The sequence below is a fragment of the Anomaloglossus baeobatrachus genome, chromosome 9, assembly GCF_048569485.1.
Source record: "Anomaloglossus baeobatrachus isolate aAnoBae1 chromosome 9, aAnoBae1.hap1, whole genome shotgun sequence".
Lineage (NCBI taxonomy): Eukaryota > Metazoa > Chordata > Amphibia > Anura > Aromobatidae > Anomaloglossus > Anomaloglossus baeobatrachus.
The window spans coordinates 101,046,956-101,071,793 of NC_134361.1; the positions used below are offsets into that span (position 1 = coordinate 101,046,956).

Sequence of the window (24,838 nt, forward strand, 5' to 3'; positions counted from 1 at the left end):
GCTTAGACCAACATCTGCTACCTAGTAGTTCCAAGGAGCCCAGATCCTGACCTCATCTCTCTTTCACCTCCAACACTACACTGGCCTACTCCTGACACTCCTGACCTCCCCTTAACCAACCCACCAAGTGGGTGACCCTATTCCACTCAGGCCGTTCACTGGTGTGTCTGGTGGGTGTGGTGCATTGGTTAGGGACCCGTAACTAAGGAGGAGGTGGATATTGCACAGAAGGGCAGATTGCATAATACCCTATGACGACCTGATAGGCCTTTATAGCTCTTTTTAGAATGTGATAGGCAGAGCCAGACAAAAACCTACACAGCACATGGATGACATCTACATGCTCTCCATTTTTTTCATGTGCCTAGTGACTACAACGGCAAATTGAATCGTCTGCAACATGAATCAAAATGTGACATAATTCATGTTTTTTTTTTATAGACTATTGATCTACAAAGAAAAGAACATGTGAAAAAGTGAATTCATTGTAATGAGATGGTGATCTATCTACAAAATTATGGGATAGCACATGTACTCCCCAAAATTGATGTGTGTAGTAGATCTAACCTGCAAACATTACCTCATTGAGTGAGAGTGTTAAAGTTTTTTTGTTACAGTAGCATGGGCTGATGGAAAGGTGTGCCCTATTATTGTTTTACTGAGTAGAGAGAATGTATTCCAATTAGAGATGAGTGAATATATTTGAGTGGAACAGAAATCTAGTCGAATATAACAAAAATCCCCATTCAAAAAGTGCAGATTTGTTGTACTTTTCTTCTGCTTGAATTCAGTAAAATGTGTGCTGCCATTGAGTTGATCCATAGAGGGCAATCAATATGTTAAAAAATAAAAGAAATACCTGTACTCACCTTTGCGCTCATCTCTCTGGCCTCTTTGCTCCTCACTCCTTGTCCGATCCTTATCACGTCTTCTGAAGGCTGAATGCCCGGACAAGTGCAAGTAAGGAGGTCACAATGCAAGTCATGGCGTTATGATATTGTGACCTTATGCATACTTGTGCAAAAATGTCCTGAGCCTCATCAAAGTCAGAAGTCTCTGCCTAGTGTGAAGAGGCTCGACGATTCAGCTCTCAGTGGCAATGATAAGAAGGTGCGCCAAGGACTAGACAGAGCAGAGGGGTCAAAGAGGTGAGCGGTAATGTGAGTATACGTAATTTTTTTTACATCTTACATTTATTAAACTGTGGGATCTGAAGATACCCCAAAATTAGGGAGAACAATTTCATTACGAAACAAATCTTCCGAGAAAATCCAGAAGAACGGACTAATTGATTTGTTTTTTAGATACACTCATTTCTAATTCAAACACATAGGTTATAAAGAAGTATGGGCAATTAACTAATTAATATTACATATTATTTTGTCCTCCCTTTAATTTTTCATAGTCCTTAATCAGATTTTTCTTTCAATTCTTTTAATTGCTTGTGATTTTAATATTTACTTTTCATCATGAAAACACTTTGTTATGAATATGACTTTAAAATTAGTCACTTGTTTTTTTTTTATTTAAACATTACAGTTACCTTTTAACTTTCCATTTCCATTTAAAAAAGATATTCAATCAAAATTAATGTTTAAAAAAATGTTGCAGGTTTAGGACTTGTCAAATTTTGCTACAATTTGATCCACAGAATACAGTAAGTCTTTATTGGAAAAAAAAGCAGTGAAGAAGAATATTGGGGAGAGAAGGCAACTGAGGTTACTTAGATGATGCACCAAAGAAACCCCTATAGTTTATTAATAGTGATGGCGAATAGTAACTATTCATGTTCGGATAATGCTTACCGAATACTGAGTACTATTACAGTATTCATCACAAGAAAAACTCTCAGGTTTTCCATTGACTTGCATTAGGTTCATTATCTGTGACGAATACCAGAATTGTACTTTGGGGCTCGTTATGAATAAACTGAACACAAATAGTTACTATTCGACCATCACTAATTATTTTCTTCCCTTGTACCTAGTATATTGCCATGAATATTTTTTCTCCTATATAATGAAGCAACTGCCAAAGTAAAACCATCAATTGTAGAAAAAATGTGTGCACCAAGACAGTCTTTTCTACACCCCTGCACCCATGTAAAAAACTTATTTTAACAAATGCAACTCATCTCCTTTACTCTATCTGGAATTTTTATCAAAGATTACATTTTTTTTTCTTTATTCCTGATGAATAGAGAAGAGCGAACCTTTTTAAATTTGGTTTGGAGGGCACAGCCGAATCTTAGATAAGGTTTGGTTTGTGACCCTGACTTAACCCAAACTTCAATGGAAGTCAGTAACTGGGCATTTTGTGGCTCCACTCACATGCAGCCAGCCATAAACCTATCACTTCCGGGGGAAGGAGGGCATGGTTTTTATTTATTTTTTTTATGTGTGCACACTACATCTGATCACGCTGATTTTACCCCCCATGCGAGCCGTTCAAATACCACAAGCGGCTCACACTGGGCTGAGTATCACGCATACCCAATTACAGCGATGCTTGCTTGAGTAGTTTTCACTCATAACTCACTCACCAAACTCTGTTATTTTTAATCTGTGTTCGAACCCGAACCTCAAACATCGAACTTCAGGTTTGCTCATCTTAATCGATAAAGATCCTCTATACAAAAATGGAAAAAAAAATTGCCCAGATTTTTTCATACATTGTTTGTCCATTATATAGAAAAATCCATTGCTGTGTCCTCACCATCCGGTGGCTGCAGTACGTTTAACCTTTGTCCGGCTGAATAGGTACAATTGTAACTATTCTGTTTTAAAATTGCAATACATTTTTTTTTTTTCAAAAGTCATAGAGGGCTGAAATTTTGTGACATCTCTGCAGTTTTGGTCCAGAATATATTGGCCAAATTTCAATAAAATATCTCCACCCCCTTCCGAGATAAGGGGTCGCTGTTAACGTTGTAAAATTATGCAGCCTGACGAAGGTTAATGATTCAAACAGCAAAAAATGCAAGTCTACAGTAAAACTCTACCTATTCATAGCACAACTCCCCCGGATTAATGAGATTTGTTCAAGCTAAGATTTATATCTGGATCATGGTGCACGGGGAACACAGTTTGCTTTGTTTATTTACTACTAGTGATGAATGAAGTGTTCGGTTCTCGGGTGCTTTGTACTCGTAATGAGAATTTTGATGCTCGGTACTTGTTTACCAAGTATAATGAAAGTCAATGAGGAACTTGAACATTTTTCTGGAAGATTTTCTGGAAAAATGCTTGAGTTCCCCATTGCCTTCCATTATACTCGGTAAACGAGTTCAAAGCGCCCGAGAACCAAACAATTCGCTCCTCACTATTTACTACCCATTGTGCTAACACAATTAAACAAGAAAGGTGACTCTCTTACCATTGACACATTCTTAATTTTTTTTTGGTGTATGGCTAAACTATGAAACATTTCTTTCCCATGGTAGGAGTGAAGATCAACTTAGGGTGGAACCTCATGAGACTGGGACCGGACCGGACTGAGACAAACAATAGGCATAGGTAAAAAAAAATGGGAGGTAATATTTGAAGATTTTCTGAGGACATAGAGGGATGCACCTAAGAAGTCTGAGTCATCCTCCATCTCCATCAGAAAGGATCCACAGAATTAGGACCTGATCTAAAGACAAAGCTTTGGATTTTGTTTCTATTTCTTAAGTCCTTTTTGCCTGTAATTTTATACTTTTACTATAGACTGTATGTTGCTCTAATATAAAAAGAAGAAACAAGTACAAGTGATGTCTATTCAGTAGGCTGAATCTATTATATTACTGTTTTGATCCTAAACTCTATAGTGAAAAAAAAATTAATTGTACAATTACAAAAATGTTCCGTATTTTTTTCTGACAGCATTACATCCCAAAATGACAAAATCATGATAAATTGGTCATTACATTGCTAAATTGATCATTGTTATACAATGCATTGTCTCAGAAAGTTGCATTCACAGACTGTAGCACTCAAAAGAGGTGAAGTTCCTCCGAAGAAGAAACAGTACACACCTCATTAATTACAACCATTAAAAGTAACATCTGCCAACATTTCATACCTCATGAGCAGAACATGTTCTATTTTGATTTCCTCCCTAAGACTTCACACTGTCAAACTGATGTAGATCAAGTAATTATCTAGCGAACTACTACTTGTGTGATCTTTATAATAGATGCTTTAACACTAAATTATCTGTAAAAGCACAAAAACAGTAGGAACTCTGTAGATATAATGATTAGATTGCTGTGTGCTTAGTTTCAAAGCAAAGTGTCTTCCCGTACTAAACATCAAACACAGATTTAACATTGTGTGAAGTAAAACAGAATACACTAATGAATTTTTTTTGATACTGAAGATACAGATCTTGCCAGAGTTTGTAGAGAAGTTTTGTCCGCTCTTGGATCTTACCTGGTCTCGAGGGGTATGTTGCTGTTTAAGACCCAGCTGTTGTGCAGGTGCACTGAATCTTGAGTGCTCGTGGGTGGGTTGGAAACAGCTGGACTTGGCTGACTGCGAGATGTCATGGAACTCCTCTGGAGAGTATCGAGTGTCTGTGAAGTCTGTCGACTGCAGGTGCACGCATGTGGTGGTGGAGGCGGAGGAGGCAGAGGCCTGAAGGTAAACTGGTTGCGTGGGCTTCCGGGAATCTCTACAACATCAAACAGAAAAATAAAATATTACAAATACAAGATATTGACAGATACGTTGGTAACGCAAACAATAAGTATGAAAAATGTATTTTTATTGCACTCGTTTTACAGTCTCTAATCTTATTCAAGTTGTCCCTTTGTTTAATACTTTTATATGATATGAATAAAAATATCAAAAAGAAAGCAGCACTACCTTTAAAGTGTGCAAGCCTTAGGTTTCCAATGCCACATTCTTTTTTATACAATATAAAAAATTTCAGCACTCCAAAGTATGGAGGTAAAACACACAGGGCTTACTCACCCATCTTGAAAAAAGCTTAGACTTATTTGGGGGGCCAAAATGTTACATGGATGAATAAAATACTTATATTTTCTACAACTATGCTTTATCATTATTCAAAATTGGGATCAACTCTAGTTTCCCATAGTGTGTTTTTGGCTCAATTTTTATGCCATTTTGCTAAAGGTTTGACTTTTAGCACCGAAAGTCACAAAAAGAGTTCATAGCATAAAAAAAAGCAATTTTTTACTTTGTCTCAAGTTACTGTGTCACATGCCCTATTTTGTAGAATTTGGCACCAAAAATGGCAACTAATGCCACAAGACTAAAAGCAAGTGACTTAACTCGACCGCCACAAATGATGAATTGGGACCTCTGTATCTGATTCATTAAAACTGGTGCTGTGCATGCCAGTCTTAAAGCAAACCACTGCAGCGTTTTTTTTTCTGCACTGGAGTTGTGCTTCTAATCTAGGGTCCCTGTCCCTGGTCTTATACTTACGCACTAGCATCTCTACCTTTTTTCGGCATCGCTCCAGTCTCACAGTGCCATCTTGTGCCCGTAAGTTCTGGCTTGCCGCAAGTTACATCACAAATGTTCAATGCAAGTCTATGAAAGGCCAGAACAATGCTCTCATAGACTTGAACTGAGTTGTGACCTCCGGCACTCCAAAAAATGCTGGAGCTGCTGGCAGGTCACAAATTACAGGAGACCAACTGTAGCAATGCTTATGAAAGATGAAAACTTCAGAAGGTGCGTATAAGACCAGTGGCAAAGCACTTAGCTTTAAAGCAAAACTCCATCTCTGAAATAAAAAATAACTCTGGAGTAGTGCTTAAATCCCTTCACGACCTTGAAAGTACTGCTACTTCCAAGGTCGTGTCCCTGCCTTTAATGTGGTTTCACATACCAAGCCTGTATCCTTCCCTGCACATATAGGTTGATATGATCTGCCCACATGTGCCACTAACAGCCACAGGTGTGGTAGAGATCCGTCCGTGGCTGTTAACCAGTTAAATCCCCCTGTAAATCTATGACAGTAGGATGTAACATGCGCCGGTGGTGAGTGCTCTATTCCACACTCCCATCAGTGGCCCCATGACATAATCACAGGGCACCAATGAATTGTCATGATAGCCAGGGGTCAGCTGATGAGACCTGCTTCTGTCATGATAAATTTTCTCTGAATGCTGGCTGCAAGCCAGTGTTCATAGGAAGTCATCATTACTCTGTACAGAGAAGTTATGATGCACAGGGGTTAAGGATGAGTGTGCTGGAGAGATGCACCTAATTCATTAGGAAACGGATGCCACTTAATGAATTAGGTGCATTTTAAAACTGGCGCGCACTTCCTCCACAAATGTGATATCCATTAGGGGTTGCAGTAACTGGCATAAGTTACACCACGACTTTTCATGAGTTTGTTGGCAGCTTTTGCAATCCCGCATCTTACCCTAGCTCTGCCCACTTTGGTGGAGTTGGTAAGAACTGATGTGCAAATGCTAAAAGTCCCACATTTTTTGTACATTCTTTTGGAATTAAAATTTGTGACATTTCAAGGTATTTTCTGAAAGAAATCAGGCAAAACCCCTTCATGAATCGGTGCCTTTGTCAATATACAATGTGGCAGGCTTATAGTATTAAAAGACTTATATCTAAAGGCCCCTTTACACACTGCAACGTCGCTAGCAATATCGCTGTTACGTCACCGGTTTAGTGACGTAATAGCGACCTCCCCAGTGACATTGCAGTGTGTGACACGCATCAGTGACCTGGCCCCCGCTGTGAGGTTGCTTATCATTACACACTGTTCTTGTTCATTTTTTGGTCCATTGTTTCCCGCTGTGCAGCACACATTGCTGTGTTTGACAGCAGGGACCAACAAGCACCGACTCTGTGTAAGCAGTGTACGCTGGTAACCAGGGTAAATATCTGGTAACTAAGCAAAGCGCTTTGCTTGGTTACCCGATATTTATCCTGGTTACCAGTGTCCACCGCTTACAGGCTGCCAGCGCTAGCTCCCTGCACACGTAGCCAGGGTAAATATCAGTTAACTAAGCAAAGCGTTTTGCTTAGTAACCCGATGTATACCCTAGCTACGTGTACAGGGAGCCAACGGTGGCAGCCTGGAAGTGCTGGTAACCAGGGTAAATATCGGGTAAACAAGCAAAGCGCTTTGCTTGGTTACCCGATATTTACCCTGGTTACCAAGTGCAGCATCGTTACACGTCACTACTGGCTCGTGGCTGGTCGCTGATGAAATCTGCCTGTTTGACAGCTCACCAGTAGAGTTGAGCGCGGTTCGTGGTTCGTGGTTCTCCAGTTCTAGGCTCGAGTGATTTTTGGGCTGTTCGAGATCGAACTAGAACTCGAGCTTTTTGCTAAAAGCTCGATAGTTCTAGATACGGTCGAGAACGGTTCTAGCAGCAAAAAGCAGGGCTTTTTACAGCTACAGTGAGCAGGAGCCATCGCTGGCAGCCTGCCACAAGCTGGTAACCAAGATAAACATCGGGTATCCAAGCAAAGCGCTTTGGTTAGTAACCCGATGTTTATCTTAGTTACGTGCAGGAAGCCCACACTTTCCCGCTCAGCTCGCTCCACCCCCTCCTGCCCGCGGCATGTACACATACATACACATACACAAACACACACACACACACACACACATCCATCCACCCCCGCCCGCCCGCTCGCTCGCTCGCTCGGCTTACCTGCGGTGATGAAGTCCCGCCATCCCGACCTCAGCGCTGTCACTGTCCTCCATGGCCGCCGCTTGTCACATCACCTATCGCTTCCGACCCGAGATTGACACTGGCGGTGACGTCACGGACCTCTCGCGATACTTGATGTGAAGGCGCCGGTCATTGACCTCAGTGACAGGGGCTGTCAGTGTGCTGGAGATCAGCGCAGGTAATGTACCTCACTGACAGCAGCACTTGTCACCCCCCTGCAGTGACCTGGGCTGACCCATTGATGTTAGCTCAGGTCACTGCACTGCTCTCCCAGCCAATGGGGAACATCCTGCTCTTCATTGACTGGGACAGTGTGCATCGTCATGGCAACCCCTTGGATTACACCAGACCTGGATTTGTTTTTCAATCTAATAAATTGGTTAAAGAGGGAATGTTTTGGGGAGTGTTTTTTCAAATAAAAATGTGTTTGTCGTGTATTTTTTTTTTATTACTGACTGGGTTGGTGATGTCGGGTATCTGATAGACGCCTGACCTCACCAACCCCAGGGCTTGATGCCAGGTGACATTACACATCTGGTATTAACCCCAAATATTACCCCGTTTGCCACCGCACCAGGGCGCGGGATGAGCTGGGGCGAAGCACCAGGATTGGCGCATCTAATGGATGCGCCACTTCTGGGGCGGCTGCGGCCTGCTATTTTTAGGCTGGGGAGATTCCAATAACCATGGACCTCCCTAGTCTGAGAATATCAGGCCCCAGCTGTCTGCTTTACCTTGGCTGGTGATCCAATTTTGGGGGACCCCTACGTGTTTTTTTTTTTTAATTATTTATTTAATTTAAAATAACAGCGTGGGGTGCCCTCAGTTTTGGATTACCAGCCAAGGTGAGGTTGCCAGCTGTGGTCTGCAGGCTGCAGCCGTCTGCTTTACCCTAGCTGGCTACAAAACTAGGGGGAACCCTATGTCATTTTTTTTTCATTTTTTTGGCTAAATACAAAGCTAAGCACCCCTTAGTGCCACATGAAAGGTACCAAAGGGTGTTCCACTTTTTCTCCATTTTTTTCTCCACTTTCTCTCCACTTTTTCTCCACTTTTTCTCCATTTTTTCTCCACTTATTCTCCACTTTTTCTCCTCTTATTCTCCACTTTTTCTCCACTTTTTCTCCACTTTTTCTCCTCTTATTCTCCACTTTTTCTCCACTTTTTCTCCACTTTTTCTCCATTTTTTTCTCCACTTTCTCCACTTTTTCTCCACTTTTTTCTCCACTTTTTCTCCTCTTATGCTCCACTTTTTCTCCTCTTAATCTCCACTTTTTCTCCACTTTTTCTCCACTTTTTCTCCACTTTTTTCTCCACTTTTTCTCCTCTTATGCTCCACTTTTTCTCCACTTTTTCTCCACTTTTTCTCCACTTTTTCTCCTCTTAATCTCCACTTTTTCTCCTCTTATGCTCCACTTTTTCTCCACTTTTTCTCCACTTTTTCTCCACGTTTTCTCCACTTTTTTCTCCACTTTTTCTCCTCTTATGCTCCACTTTTTCTCCACTTTTTCTCCACTTTTTCTCCACTTTTTCTCCACGTTTTCTCCACGTTTTCTCCACTTTTTTCTCCACTTTTTCTCCTCTTATGCTCCACTTTTTCTCCACTTTTTCTCCACTTTTTCTCCTCTTAATCTCCACTTTTTCTCCACTTTTTCTCCACTTTTTCTCCACTTTTTCTCCACTTTTTCTCCACTTTTTTCTCCACTTTTTCTCCTCTTATGCTCCACTTTTTCTCCACTTTTTCTCCACTTTTTCTCCACTTTTTCTCCTCTTATGCTCCACTTTTTCTCCACTTTTTCTCCTCTTATGCTCCACTTTTTCTCCACTTTTTCTCCACTTTTTTCTCCACTTTTTCTCCTCTTATGCTCCACTTTTTCTCCACTTTTTCTCCACTTTTTCTCCTCTTATGCTCCACTTTTTCTCCACTTTTTCTCCACTTTTTCTCCATTTTTTTCTCCACTTATTCTCCACTTTTTCTCCTCTTATTCTCCACTTTTTCTCCACTTTTTCTCCACTTTTTCTCCTCTTATTCTCCACTTTTTCTCCACTTTTTCTCCATTTTTTTCTCCACTTTCTCCACTTTTTCTCCACTTTTTTCTCCACTTTTTCTCCTCTTATGCTCCACTTTTTCTCCTCTTAATCTCCACTTTTTCTCCACTTTTTCTCCACTTTTTCTCCACTTTTTTCTCCACTTTTTCTCCTCTTATGCTCCACTTTTTCTCCACTTTTTCTCCACTTTTTCTCCACTTTTTCTCCTCTTAATCTCCACTTTTTCTCCTCTTATGCTCCACTTTTTCTCCACTTTTTCTCCACTTTTTCTCCACGTTTTCTCCACTTTTTTCTCCACTTTTTCTCCTCTTATGCTCCACTTTTTCTCCACTTTTTCTCCACTTTTTCTCCACTTTTTCTCCACGTTTTCTCCACGTTTTCTCCACTTTTTTCTCCACTTTTTCTCCTCTTATGCTCCACTTTTTCTCCACTTTTTCTCCACTTTTTCTCCTCTTAATCTCCACTTTTTCTCCACTTTTTCTCCACTTTTTCTCCACTTTTTCTCCACTTTTTCTCCACTTTTTTCTCCACTTTTTCTCCACTTTTTCTCCTCTTATGCTCCACTTTTTCTCCACTTTTTCTCCACTTTTTCTCCACGTTTTCTCCACGTTTTCTCCACTTTTTTCTCCACTTTTTCTCCTCTTATGCTCCACTTTTTCTCCACTTTTTCTCCACTTTTTCTCCTCTTAATCTCCACTTTTTCTCCACTTTTTCTCCACTTTTTCTCCACTTTTTCTCCACTTTTTCTCCACTTTTTTCTCCACTTTTTCTCCACTTTTTCTCCTCTTATGCTCCACTTTTTCTCCACTTTTTCTCCACTTTTTCTCCTCTTATGCTCCACTGTTTCTCCACTTTTTCTCCACTTTTTCTCCTCTTATGCTCCACTTTTTCTCCACTTTTTCTCCACTTTTTCTCCATTTTTTTCTCCACTTATTCTCCACTTTTTCTCCTCTTATTCTCCACTTTTTCTCCACTTTTTCTCCACTTTTTCTCCTCTTATTCTCCACTTTTTCTCCACTTTTTCTCCACTTTTTCTCCATTTTTTTCTCCACTTTCTCCACTTTTTCTCCACTTTTTTCTCCACTTTTTCTCCTCTTATGCTCCACTTTTTCTCCTCTTAATCTCCACTTTTTCTCCACTTTTTCTCCACTTTTTCTCCACTTTTTCTCCACTTTTTTCTCCACTTTTTCTCCTCTTATGCTCCACTTTTTCTCCACTTTTTCTCCACTTTTTCTCCACTTTTTCTCCTCTTAATCTCCACTTTTTCTCCTCTTATGCTCCACTTTTTCTCCACTTTTTCTCCACTTTTTCTCCACTTTTTCTCCACTTTTTCTCCTCTTATGCTCCACTTTTTCTCCACTTTTTCTCCTCTTAATCTCCACTTTTTCTCCTCTTATGCTCCACTTTTTCTCCACTTTTTCTCCACTTTTTCTCCTCTTATGCTCCACTTTTTCTCCACTTTTTCTCCACTTTTTCTCCTCTTATGCTCCACTTTTTCTCCACTTTTTCTCCACTTTTTTCTCCACTTTTTCTCCTCTTATGCTCCACTTTTTCTCCACTTTTTCTCCACTTTTTCTCCACTTATGCTCCACTTTTTCTCCACTTTTTCTCCACTTTTTTCTCCACTTTTTCTCCTCTTAATCTCCACTTTTTCTCCACTTTTTCTCCACTTTTTCTCCACTTTTTCTCCACTTTTTTCTCCACTTTTTCTCCACTTTTTCTCCTCTTATGTTCCACTTATTCTCCACTTTTTCTCCACTTTTTCTCTACTTTTTCTATGGTCGGTCTACCCATTAGCTCTGCCATGCATAGTGTAGCTCTACACCTACTGCACATGTTACTTTATGATTGACATCTCTTTCGTACCAGAGCTGTCTAAGTCTACTCTGACCCCATATTTGTCATTACTATATTGTCCTTGTACTGTATTATGACATTTGTATCATGTGTTTCATTTCTTGCTGTGTTGCAATTTTTTTGCTGCATCCCAATTGTACCTCTACATTGTTCGAGTTTATGTTATTGTTCTCTCACTCTTATGTGATACTGATTATTGTCATTTTTCATGATTACATGCAGATAAGTCCAATCTGACGAAGGCTCAGGCCGAAACGTCATTTGTAACTTGTTTTGGACAAAAACATATATGCTTATGAAAAAAAAAATTTCTTAATACGGACCAATAAAGAGTGATTTTGCATTACTATCCGTTGTGACTTACTGACTTAGTCTGGGAGATATAGAGTGCCGAGGTTACTCACTAATTTTATCTATTATTACCTTAATCTCCACTTTTTCTCCACTTTTTCTCCACTTTTTCTCCACTTTTTCTCCACTTTTTTCTCCACTTTTTCTCCTCTTATGCTCCACTTTTTCTCCACTTTTTCTCCACTTTTTCTCCACTTTTTCTCCTCTTATGCTCCACTTTTTCTCCACTTTTTCTCCACTTTTTCTCCACTTTTTCTCCTCTTATGCTCCACTTTTTCTCCACTTTTTCTCCACTTTTTCTCCATTTTTTTCTCCACTTATTCTCCACTTTTTCTCCTCTTATTCTCCACTTTTTCTCCACTTTTTCTCCACTTTTTCTCCTCTTATTCTCCACTTTTTCTCCACTTTTTCTCCACTTTTTCTCCATTTTTTTCTCCACTTTCTCCACTTTTTCTCCACTTTTTTCTCCACTTTTTCTCCTCTTATGCTCCACTTTTTCTCCTCTTAATCTCCACTTTTTCTCCACTTTTTCTCCACTTTTTCTCCACTTTTTTCTCCACTTTTTCTCCTCTTATGCTCCACTTTTTCTCCACTTTTTCTCCACTTTTTCTCCTCTTAATCTCCACTTTTTCTCCTCTTATGCTCCACTTTTTCTCCACTTTTTCTCCACTTTTTCTCCACTTTTTCTCCACTTTTTCTCCTCTTATGCTCCACTTTTTCTCCACTTTTTCTCCTCTTAATCTCCACTTTTTCTCCTCTTATGCTCCACTTTTTCTCCACTTTTTCTCCACTTTTTCTCCTCTTATGCTCCACTTTTTCTCCACTTTTTCTCCACTTTTTCTCCTCTTATGCTCCACTTTTTCTCCACTTTTTCTCCACTTTTTTCTCCACTTTTTCTCCTCTTATGCTCCACTTTTTCTCCACTTTTTCTCCACTTTTTCTCCACTTATGCTCCACTTTTCCTCCACTTTTTCTCCACTTTTTTCTCCACTTTTTCTCCTCTTAATCTCCACTTTTTCTCCACTTTTTCTCCACTTTTTCTCCACTTTTTCTCCACTTTTTTCTCCACTTTTTCTCCACTTTTTCTCCTCTTATGTTCCACTTATTCTCCACTTTTTCTCCACTTTTTCTCTACTTTTTCTATGGTCGGTCTACCCATTAGCTCTGCCATGCATAGTGTAGCTCTACACCTACTGCACATGTTACTTTATGATTGACATCTCTTTCGTACCAGAGCTGTCTAAGTCTACTCTGACCCCATATTTGTCATTACTATATTGTCCTTGTACTGTATTATGACATTTGTATCATGTGTTTCATTTCTTGCTGTGTTGCAATTTTTTTGCTGCATCCCAATTGTACCTCTACATTGTTCGAGTTTATGTTATTGTTCTCTCACTCTTATGTGATACTGATTATTGTCATTTTTCATGATTACATGCAGATAAGTCCAATCTGACGAAGGCTCAGGCCGAAACGTCATTTGTAACTTGTTTTGGACAAAAACATATATGCTTATGAAAAAAAAATGTTCTTAATACGGACCAATAAAGAGTGATTTTGCATTACTATCCGTTGTGACTTACTGACTTAGTCTGGGAGATATAGAGTGCCGAGGTTACTCACTAATTTTATCTATTATTACCTCTGAGCACCTATATACCAGTGAGCAGAGCTTCCTCTACAGTAGTTCTCCTGATTAGGCATGCCCTTACCTCATGAGCAGGGCATTGCAGCTTTGGTAGCAACCATTACGACATGGACTCTGCTGCTGTGGACCCGGGGAGAGTGAGTGCAGATTCATTGCACCCACACTCCTCACATGAAGGGTCCGCACTCCTAGAAAATGGGGGATACGTTCCCTGAGTGTCTCCCCCCCATATTCTAGACGGTCCAGAGTCGTCGTGGGACCCCTTTATTTTTTTTCTTACAATAAATTGGTGAAAGAGGAAATGTTTTGGGGACTGTTTTTTCAAATAAATTTCTTTTGTCGATTTTTTGTTTTTGTTAGTACTGACAGTTTATGATGTTGGGTATCTAATAGACGCCATGACATCACAAACTGCTGGGCTTGATCTCAGGTGACTTTACAGCTAGTATCAACCCGATTTATTACCCCGTTTGCCACTGCACCAGGGCACGGGATGAGCTGGGGTGAAGCGCCAGGATTGGCGCATCTAGTGGATGCGCCACGTCTGGGGTGCCTGCGGCCTGCTATTTTTAGGCTGTGAAGGCCCAATAACTATGGACCTTCCCACCCTGAGAATACCAGACCACAGCTGTCCGCTTTACCTTGGCTGGTGATCCAATTTGGGGGGTCCCCTACTTTTATTGTGTAATTATTAATATTTATAAAATAATTATAAAAAAGAGCCTGAGGGGACCTCCACATTGGATCCCCAACCACGGTAAAGCTGCCAGCTGTGGTTTTCAGGCTACAGCCGTCTGCTTTACCCTAGCTGGCTATCAAAAATGGGGGGACCCAACGTAATTTTTTTTTTTTAACTATTTTTTAAATAGAAAAAATTAATGGGCTTCCCTGTATTTTGATTGCCAACCAAGGTAACGGCAGGCAGATGGGGGTGGCAACCCATAGCTGTCTGCTTTATCTGCGCTGAGAATCAAAAATACCGCGGAGCGCTACGTCATTTTTTTAAAGATTTATTTTTACAGCACTGTGATGTCCAGCAATCAAAATACAGGGAAGCCCATTTTATTTTTAGTTATTTAAATAAATAATTAAAAAAAATATATGTTAGCTCCCACTGCATTTTTTGTATTGCTAGCTAAGGGTAATCCAAGCAGCTACTGGCTGCTAACCCCCACTGCTTGGTGTTACCTTCACTGGCAATGGAAAATCCAGGGAAGCATTTTTTTTTTTTTGCCAAAAAGCTACAAAAAAAGGACGTGAGCTTCGCCATATTTTTGTATGCTAGCCAGGTATAGCAGGCAGGTGCTGGAAGAGTTGGATACAGCGCCAGAAGATGGCGCTTCTATGAGAATGCCATTTTCTGAGGTGGCTGCAGACTGCAATTCGCAGCAGTGGGGCCCAGAAAGCTCAGGCCAACCGGTGGTGCGGATTCCAATCCCAGCTGCCTAGTTGTACCTGGCTGGACACAAAAATGGGAAAAAGCCTACGTCATTTGTTTTCTAATTATTTCATGAAATTCATGAAATAATAAAAAAAGGGCTTCCCTTTATTTTTGGTTCCCAGCCGGGTACAAATAGGCAACTGGGGGTTGGGGGCAGCCGTACCTGCCTGCTGTACCTGGCTAGCATACAAAAATATGGCGAAGCCACATAATTTTTTCAGGGGGCAAAAAACTTCTGCATACAGTCCTGGATGGAGTATGCTGAGCCTTGTAGTTCTGCAGCTGCTGTCTGTCTGTATGGAGAAGAGCAGACAGCAGCTGCAGAACTACAAGGCTCAGCATACTCCATCCAGGACTGTATGCAGAAGTTTTTTGCCCACCAAAAAAATGACGTGGGCTTCGCCATATTTTTGTATGCTAGCCAGGTACAGCTGGCAGCCACGGGCTGCCTCCAACCCCCAGTTGCCTATTTGTACCCGGCTGGGAACCAAAAATATAGGGAAGCCCGTTTTTTTTAATTATTTCACTTATTTCATGAAATAATTAAAAAACAAATGACGTGGGCTTCGCCCTATTTTTGTGTCCAGCCGGGTACAACTAGGCAGCTGGGGATTGGAATCCGCAGCACAGGTTAGCCCGAGGTTTGTGGGCACCTCTGCTGCGGATTTCAGTCCGCAGCCGTCCCAGAAAATGGCGCTCTCATAGAAGCGCCATCATCTGGCGCTGTATCCAACTCTTCCAACAGCCCTGGAGCCGGGTGGCTTGTTGGGTAATCATGAGTTAATACTGGCTTTGTTTTACCAGCCAGTATTAAGCCAGAGATTCTTAATGTCAGGCACGTTTGACCCGGCCATTAAGAATCTCCAATAAAGGGTTAAAAAAAGACACCACACAGAGAAAAAATACTTTAATAGAAATAAATACACAGACACATTAGAGACTCCATCTTTATTACCCCTGTCAGCCCTCCACGATCCTGCTCTTCTGTCTTCTTTCTTTCTAGTGTAGTAGTAGTGACGATTGTAGTGAGGGGCATCACTTGGGGCTGGGGAACCTCCATCCTAACTACAATGCTCACTACAATCGGGAAGCAGCGTGCAGCCTTCACTCCGTGAGTGATCACTGCTGGCTGCTAGCGGTAACGCTGACAGACGCGTTACCATAGCAACGGTGCTCCCGGAGCCGCGGTTAGCGGTGACGTCACCGCTAACTGCGTTGCTATGGCAACGGTGATCTCCGTTAATGACCGGCTGTGTCAGCCGGTCCCTAACGGAACGGGGAGTCGACCGTGTGCTAGAGCATGTCGCCGGTACACGGCGATACACATATGTGCACCGTGTACCGGAGAGATGCACTCGCAGGTCCTACATGACGTGTCATAGTCATGTGACCAGTCTGTAGCCAATGAGATAATAGCCACGTGACTGGTCACATGGCTATTTTGACGTCACGATAGGTCCTGCTTCTCTGCTGGCAGTGCAGGTCACCGGGAGGATTCAGCGATCATCGGATGGAATAGCGGCAGGAGACAGAGTGCAGAAGGGATCGCGAGGACCGGTAAGTGTTATGGCAATGTTTATTAACTGTTTGTGTACATTTATAATGCATTTTTATGTGTTTGTGATTGCCTCCCATTATAGCCTATATGTTCGAGTTTGGTTCGTCGAACGTTCGACGAACCGAACTCGAACGGGACCCCCGTTCGGCGAACCGGCCTCGAGCCGAACCGGGACCGGTTCGCTCATCTCTACTCACCAGTGACTATGTAGAGACTTTCCAGTGAAACCCGGCCAGGTCGGATCGCTGGTGGGATCGCTAGAAAGTCTCAGTGTGTAAAGGGGCCTTTATTCTGTAGCCTGACCTGTCTAGCTCTTTGCCACTTGTCACAGAACAGTGACCAGGTAGTAATGTGATATACATAAAGTGAGACATTAGATAAGTAAGTAAGTTACATTTAGATAAAAAAAATAAGATACGGAATGCATCCTCTAGTTTATTGAGATATTGGTGTAAACAAAAATATAATCATTTGTGAAAATAAATGTAAATGTTATGGTGGATATTTGCATATCATTATATTATATTAATTCATTATTTTGCGTCTGTGTAATTGACTCAATGTACAATGGCAATGGCTATACATGAGCGAACCTTTGGAAGTTCAGTTCGGCAGGTGCAGTCGAACCGTAAAAAAGTTTGTTTTGTGACCCCGACTTGATCCGAACCTCAATGAATGTCAGTATTTGGGCAGTTCGTGACTCCACCCACATGTCGCCAGCCATAAGCAGAACACTTCCGCGGGAGGGTGAGCGGGGTTCTTAATTTTTTTTTTTATGTGTGCACACTACATCTGATCACGCTGATTTTAACCCCAGTGATAGCCATTCAAACACTGCAAGCAGGTAGCACAGGGCTGAGCATCACTCATACCCAAGCACAGCGCTGCTCACTTGAGTGGTTTGCACGCATAACTCATTTGAACTTTGAACCCAAACTTTGCTTCTTTTGGAAGTCAGTTTCCAAACCAGAACCTCAGGTTTGCTCATCTCTAGCAATGACCAATGAGTAAACTATATTTTTTATGAAGTGAACAAAATGGATATATTTTGAATATTCAAGGGGCACTGAAGTATATCCTTTGGATGCTCAGAGTCCAACAATATAGTTCCATTCTCATACATTCTAATAACACAAATAAATATGACACTGTATTCATTTTTATATATTTATTAATGAGTAGAGAGAGACACCAAAATGTATAATGTCAAGATTAACCTTAGCTATATTGCTCAGAATAAGCTTACTGCTAAGGCTCAGTTCAGACTTGTACTAGTCCATGATGCCCCAGTGTTACTGCCTGGCACTCAGATGGACAGGAAATAGTTTACAGAGCATTTAATCAGATTAGCATCATCACAGCATATTTGGCTTCTTGATCTGAATATACTAATTACTATAAAGTCACCACAGACTAAGGCGGGCTTTGCACACTACGACATCGCAGGTGCGATGTCGGTGGGGTCAAATTGAAAATGACGCACTTCCGGCATCGCATGCGACATCGTAGTGTGTAAAGGCTCTATGATACGATTAATGAGCGCAAAAGCGTCGTAATCGTATCATCGGTGCAGCGTCGGCGTAATCCATAATTACGCTGACGCGACAGTCCGATGTTGTTCCTTGCTCCTGTGGCAGCACACATCGCTGTGTGTGAAGCCGCAGGAGCGAGGAACATCTCCTACCGGTGTCACTGCGGCTTCCGTAGGATATGCGGAAGGAAGGAGGTGGGCGGGATGTTTACATCCCACTCATCTCCGCCCCTCCGCTCCGATTGGCCGCCTGCCGTGTGACGTCGCAGTGACGCCGCACGACCCGCCCCCTTAGCAAGGAGGCGGGTCGCCGGCCAGAGCGACGGTCGCAGGGCAGGTGAGTCCTTGTGAAGCTGCCGTAGCGATAATGTTCGCTACAGCAGCTATCACAAGGATATCGCCGCTGCGACGGGGGCGGGGACTATCGCGCTCGGCATCGCAGCATCGGCCTGTGATGTCACAGCGTGCAAAGTACCCCTTAAATGAAACTTTTCAATCTGCCTAGATTTTTGTTTTTAAATATTTTTTTTTTGTAGATTCTTTTAACAATCTACTATGTATTGTCCTTGGTAGACCAACAAGTATCCATTGCTGGTGGAAAAAAAATTGATCTGCGGTAAAAAATTGTATTTCAGGTAACCATCTTTTATACACTGTAGACATAAACAATATCTCACCACCTGTCGTTTTGAGAAATGGGAAACTTTGTAATATGTAATATCTGAGAAATGTTTTTCTTCCTTCACTAATAGACACTTTTTCTCCTCCTCACTTCATAAACTTGTAATTTGCTATAAAAGCAACTCATATCCATATTTGTAAAATCAAAACGGATTGCCAATTCTAAAGTCTATGCATAGGGGGAAGGGAAGAGATGGGAGCACTCAGCACAAAAAAATCAGAGGCAGAGAGATGCAAGAATCTACTGCAGCCTCTAGGAAATCCTTTATATTTTTTTAGTGCTGGATTCACAGCTTCACTGCTCAGTACTGGATAATGTTACATGCTGCTGCATATTGACCTCTGTGCTGCTGCAGCATCTGAACAAACGCTCCATAAAGACAGCAGGGAAGGAATCCTTCATGATTCTGTGTGCTAAGTATTTAAGTCATCAAGGCAGAACATTTCCACCTACTAGCTCAAAGAAAACTTCACATTTTAATGAGATGGCAGAGGGAAAAATTACGGATAATACATGGTAGAAAATATCTAATCTAATCAGAATTAGGGCGGCTTTGCACGTTGCAACATCGCACGTGCGATGTCGGTGGGGTCAAATCGAAAGTGACGCACATCCGGCGTCACTTTCGACATCGTTGTGCGTAAATCCTAGATGATACGATTAATGAGCGCAAAAGCGTCATTATCGTATCATCGTTGCAGGCTCCGACTTTTTCATAATTACGCTACCGCGACAGGTACGATGCTGTTCCTCGTTCCTGCGGCAGCATACATTGCTGTGTGTTAAGCCGCAGGAGCGAGGAACATCTCCTTACCTGCCACCGGTGGCTATACGGAAGGAAGGAGGTGGGCGGGATGTTTACATCCTGCTCATCTCCGCCCCTCCGCTGCTATTGGCCACCTGCCGTGTGACATCGCTATGACGCTGCACGACCCGCCCCCTTAGGAAGGAGGCGGGTCACTGGCCAGAGCGACGGTCGCAGGGCAGGTGAGTACATGTGAAGCTGGCGTAGCGATAATTTTCGCTACGCCAGCTATCACAAGATATCGTACTTGCGACGGGGGCGGGGACTATCGCGTGCGACATCGCAGCATCGGCTTGTGATGTCGCAACGTGCAAAGCCCGCCTAAGTGTTAAGTACTCAAGTATACACATGGCAGCTTTTTTTGGAATAGATACCTGGAATGACAGGTACACTTAAAGATTTGATGCTACCATTCCTTCTCTATGGGGCATGTTCAGACACAATCATAAACTAACAGTATCAATTGAACTCAGTCAGATTTTGCAGATGGTAATAGTAACAGGTAACACACAGCTTCCAGATTAATAAAAAAAATAATAGCACAGTAGAGAGTTGAATTTATGAATAACTAGCTGTAGTGCCCGACGTTGCCCAGGAGAGTAACTAAGTGCCGCTTTCCATGCTACGACATCGCTAAAGCTATGTAGTTGGGGTCACGGAATTTGTGACGCACATCCGACATCGTTAGCGATGTCGTTGCGTGTGACACCTATGAGCAATTTTAAATCGTCGCAAAAACGTGCAAAATTGCTAATTGGTGACATGGCCCCCTCTTCCCAATTATCGTTGCTGCTACAGGTACGATGTTGTTCGTCGTTCCTGCGGCAGCACACATCGCTATGTGTGACACCGCAGGAATGAGGAACCTCACCTTACCTGCGGCCGCCCGCAATGAGGAATGAAGGAGGTGAGCGGGATGTTCGTCACGCTCATCTCCGCCCCTCCGCTTTGATTGGGTGGCCGCTTAGTGACGTTGCTGTGACGTCGAACGAACCGCCCCCTTAGAAAGGAGGCTGCTCGCCGGTCACAGCAACGTTGCTAGGCAGGTAAGTAGTGTGACGGGTCCGCACGATTTTGTGCACCATGGGCAGCGATTTTCCCATAACGCACAAATGAATGGGCGGGTACGCACGCTAGTGATCTCGCTAGCGAGATCACAGCGTGTAAAGTGGCCTTTAGTCTCTCTTTCTCTCCCACTCTCCATTTTCCCATTCTCCCACTTTCTTCCTCTCTCCCACTCTCCCTGTCTCCCACTCTCACCTTCTCTCTCTCACTCACTTGCCACACTCCCTCTCTCCTACTCTCCCATTTTCCCATTATCCCACCCTCCCACTTTCACCTTCTCTCTCCCTCTCACTCACTTCCCACTCTCTCTCTCTCCCACTCTCACTTTCTCCCACTGTCCCTCTCCCTCTCACTCCTTTCCCTTTCTGTCCCTCCCTCAATACAGAGTTACATTTATGAATAATATTGAAGACATAAGGAAAGTTTGGGGTCCTCTTTAAAAAATAAAGCTAAGCATTTAAAGATAAAAGAAAGCATAGCACCATTTTAAATTAAAATGACTTTAAGCAACACTAGCTCAAAAATATCTGTGTGCTCAGTCGAATAAGCAATTTCCTATTTCTTTCATACTGCAAATAATGATCAGGATGTTTTTTACAATTGTAATAAAATGAATATCTGACAAAGATAACTAGAAAAAGGATCGGGGCTTAATTGTTAATATTTGAACAAGGAGAACAATAGACCAATTTCTCTAGTATTCACATGCTAAGTAGTATAGTGCTGATATAAAAAACCCGTATAGTATCCTAGTTACTAAAGTTCATAGAATGGCTACTTGTTTTTTACGGTTTGTGCACACAAGTATTTATAGCAGATTTTTCTGCACCAAAAATACTGTGTAAAATATGTGCATTTTTTTATGTTTTTACATGTGTTTTTGATGTTTTTTTTTCATTATAATTAATAAAAAAAACACTGCAAAAGGTTGTAAGAGTTGACATGCTGGAGATTTTATTTTTTTTTTTAAACTGACTTTGCTTAATTCTGCAAAGAAACAGTAAGCAATAAGAAATCTCATAAACTTTACTGCTACTGTAAAGTACAGTGTGAACAAGCCTTTAGTTGGGATATTAGCATTTACATTGTTATGAGTTCATAAATGGACAATAAAAGATTTTAAAATTAATATATTAGCAGGTTTTTGCTATGTAATATGAGAAAAGCATTAGTCGAGGGTTAAAACACTGAATTAAGTGATGTGTCACTTATTACTTTTCTGTGATGTTGTTTCCAGACAATGAATTTTTTTTTTACCAAGAGATAATCACTGCCAGGACTACAATGCAGACGAGCCCTGGTTCGACCACATCACATCTTCATAGGCTATGTGCACACGCTGCGTCTTTTTGACGCTGCGTTTTTGGCTGCTAAAAACGCACAAAAACGCACCCGCGGCAAAAAAAGCGGCAAAAACATGTGTGTTGTTATCGCGATTTGGTGCGTTTTTGGCTGCGTTTTACTGCGTTTTTGATCCCTGTGTTTTTCCAATGCATTGTATGGGGGGAAAACGCAGAAAAACGAAGGAAAGATTTGACATGTCCATTTTTTTTTAAGCTCAAAAACGCAGCTTAAAAAAAAAGTTGTGTGCGAACAGCAAAAATGAAAACTCATAGACTTTGCTGGGGAAGCAAAGTCATGCAGTTTTGAGGCCAAAAACGCACCTGAAAAACGTGCAAAAACGCCGCAAAAAACGCACTGTGTGCACATAGCCTTATAGGAAGCTCACTGTCAATAGATAATGTACACAAGGAGCTGTGGTGTTGGTGGGGTTAAATTTCTCAGCTCTACTTCATGTTACATCTAAGGCCGGCGTCACACTTGCGATTGACTCGCACGAGTGCAATGTGAGAAAATCCCGCATTACACTCAGACCAATGTTAATTAATGAGGCAGCTCCGATCTGCTTTTTTTTCCTCAGCTCAAATTGGACTGATGAAAAAAATTGCAGCATGCTGCGATTTCTAGAGTTTCTCGTGCGAAACTGTCCAATGTAAGTCTATGGGTGCGGGAAAAAAAACGGATGTCACACAGACGACACATGGACCATCCCAGTGACATCCGTGTTTCTAAATACAATTCTATTATGTAGCAGAGAACACTGTAAATGAGTAACAGCTGCTGAGGAAAAAAACAGATTGCACACTGACAGCACACTGACAGCTCACTGACAGCTCACTGATGAAAAGTGAGAAAAAAATCGTCCTAGTCTCCGACATGAGAATCGGAGGGATTTTTCATACGCAAGTGTGACGCCGGCCGAAGATTGTGTCACAACTTCTGCACCCAGCAAACTAAATGACACATCATTGGAATCAGGGTCTCTTTGCCTACATTATGGTATTGTCAGCTGAGGTAGCAAAATTCTGTTGATAGATTCCCTTTAACCCTTTATCAGGAACAATGCCTTCACTAGCAAGTTGAGGATCAATGCTCCTGTCAGGCTAGAAAAATTAATAATAATATCCAATTTTCTTCATTTAAGTGCTTTTAAAGTGATCAGTGACCTTCATAGGGATGTAATAAAAGAGAGTACACATAATCAGGTGGAACAAAAAACAATTTACTTACTATAAAAGTAATAACTCTAAAAGTACACACATTTCACAACTCCCGCCAAATAGCCCCCAACGCATAACTATTAATAAAAATTAAATTTAGGGGAGAAAAAGCTTAATTTTAAGGTACCTAAAAATGCTATTAGACTCAAATTAATTCAGAATTAGATGTTATAGGTTCACCAAAAAAACCCAAACACATTTACAGGGCAAAGAGCAAGAATTGTACATCATTTTTGCATTTGTCAGGCAGATTGCATTATGACATTTGTGACAGTCATAATTAGAGAGCCTTCTGTGTCCACTTTCCATGATGCAGGTGATGGATCCCATTCTTTTGGGGGCTGGTAGAGGTGGTAGATTTTCATGATCTTCTTTTGTGCGAAATCTTTTGAGCCAAACTTGAAGGCTAGAGGGGATCCCGATAGTTTTCATACTTCTCCGACATAACTTTCCAAGCACTAGTTCACGGGCCAATTTTTTCAGATAGGCGCTTCTATGGAGTGGTTCAAGCTGGTTTTCAAGGTAAATCACTTGTGAAATTATACCACCTAAATTCAACATAGTGAAAAATATTACTGTTGGGTTGGCCAACGACTGGTGTTTCTGCTGACGCTGAAAGTTGAGCACATCTGATGAGCTGTATCAACACCCCCTTCCCATATACAGTAGTATGTTTCTATATCTTCTTCATCCTCATCACTCTCACCATCTTGCTCTGTTTCAGAACCAATTTCACATACTTCCACCTCATCTTGAGAATCAATCTCACTTTCGTCTCGTAACTCCTCATGCAGTGTGGGGTTTGCATCATCATCATCATCTAACTGCATCATCACTTCCTTAACATGAAGGGCTTTTGATATAACATACATTTTTCTCCATTTCAGCAGATAATCTGATGCAAGAGAAAGAGAGCATATGTGTAGGGAACAATGTGCCTGAGAAGAGCACTTTTATTTGTAAGAAAACCTTACTTATGAAATTACCACAAACTCTGCCCTATCCATTCATTAAACATTAAGCTAAATTAACAATTGTGATGACTAAAAACATAAAATACCAAACTTTTATAGTGTGAGGTGTTCGGGCACAATGCGCCTGAGAAGCCAGCACAGTTATATCTGCTCTCATGGGTCTCTGCAGTACAACTGTGATATCAGGTTTCACAAAGCATCATGAGTCAAGAAGGTATTGGGGGTGGGGGATCTGGTAAGGAGGTAGAAATTAAATTATAAAAGCTGCGCCTATCAGATCAGTTGTTCCTGATGGAGGATTAACCCCTTCCCCACCCAGCGATTTTCCTTTTTTCATTTTCATTTTTTCCTCTCGTCCTTCTTCCAAGAGCCATTTTTTTTTATTTTTCCATCAATATAGCCATATTAGGGCTTGTTTTTTGCAAGACAGTGACAATGCAAAAAAAAAGTGCAATTCCACAACGACGACTTGTACTTTTGAATGACATCATTCATTGTGCCCAGTATTGTACTGAAAAGCGGGAAAAAACCCAAGTCTGGTGAAATTTAAAAAAAAGAGTAATTGCACAATTGTGTTTTGGGTTTTTTATTTGCCATGTTAACTATATGGTAACACTGATCTGGCAATAGGATTCCCCAGGTCAGTG

General features: G+C 41.5%; 1 protein-coding gene across 5 annotated transcripts in view; it reads right to left on the reverse strand.

Annotated features, from left to right (window-relative positions):
- Positions 1 to 24,838, reverse strand: part of TENM1 (teneurin transmembrane protein 1) — a 1,354,271-nt gene that overhangs the window by 712,010 nt on the left and 617,423 nt on the right. For all 5 annotated transcript variants that reach the window (XM_075323916.1, XM_075323915.1, XM_075323914.1 and 2 more), the window contains one exon: positions 4,413 to 4,653. In XM_075323916.1, the coding sequence (XP_075180031.1) occupies positions 4,413 to 4,653 (241 nt within the window). The remainder of the gene's footprint in view (positions 1 to 4,412; positions 4,654 to 24,838) is intronic.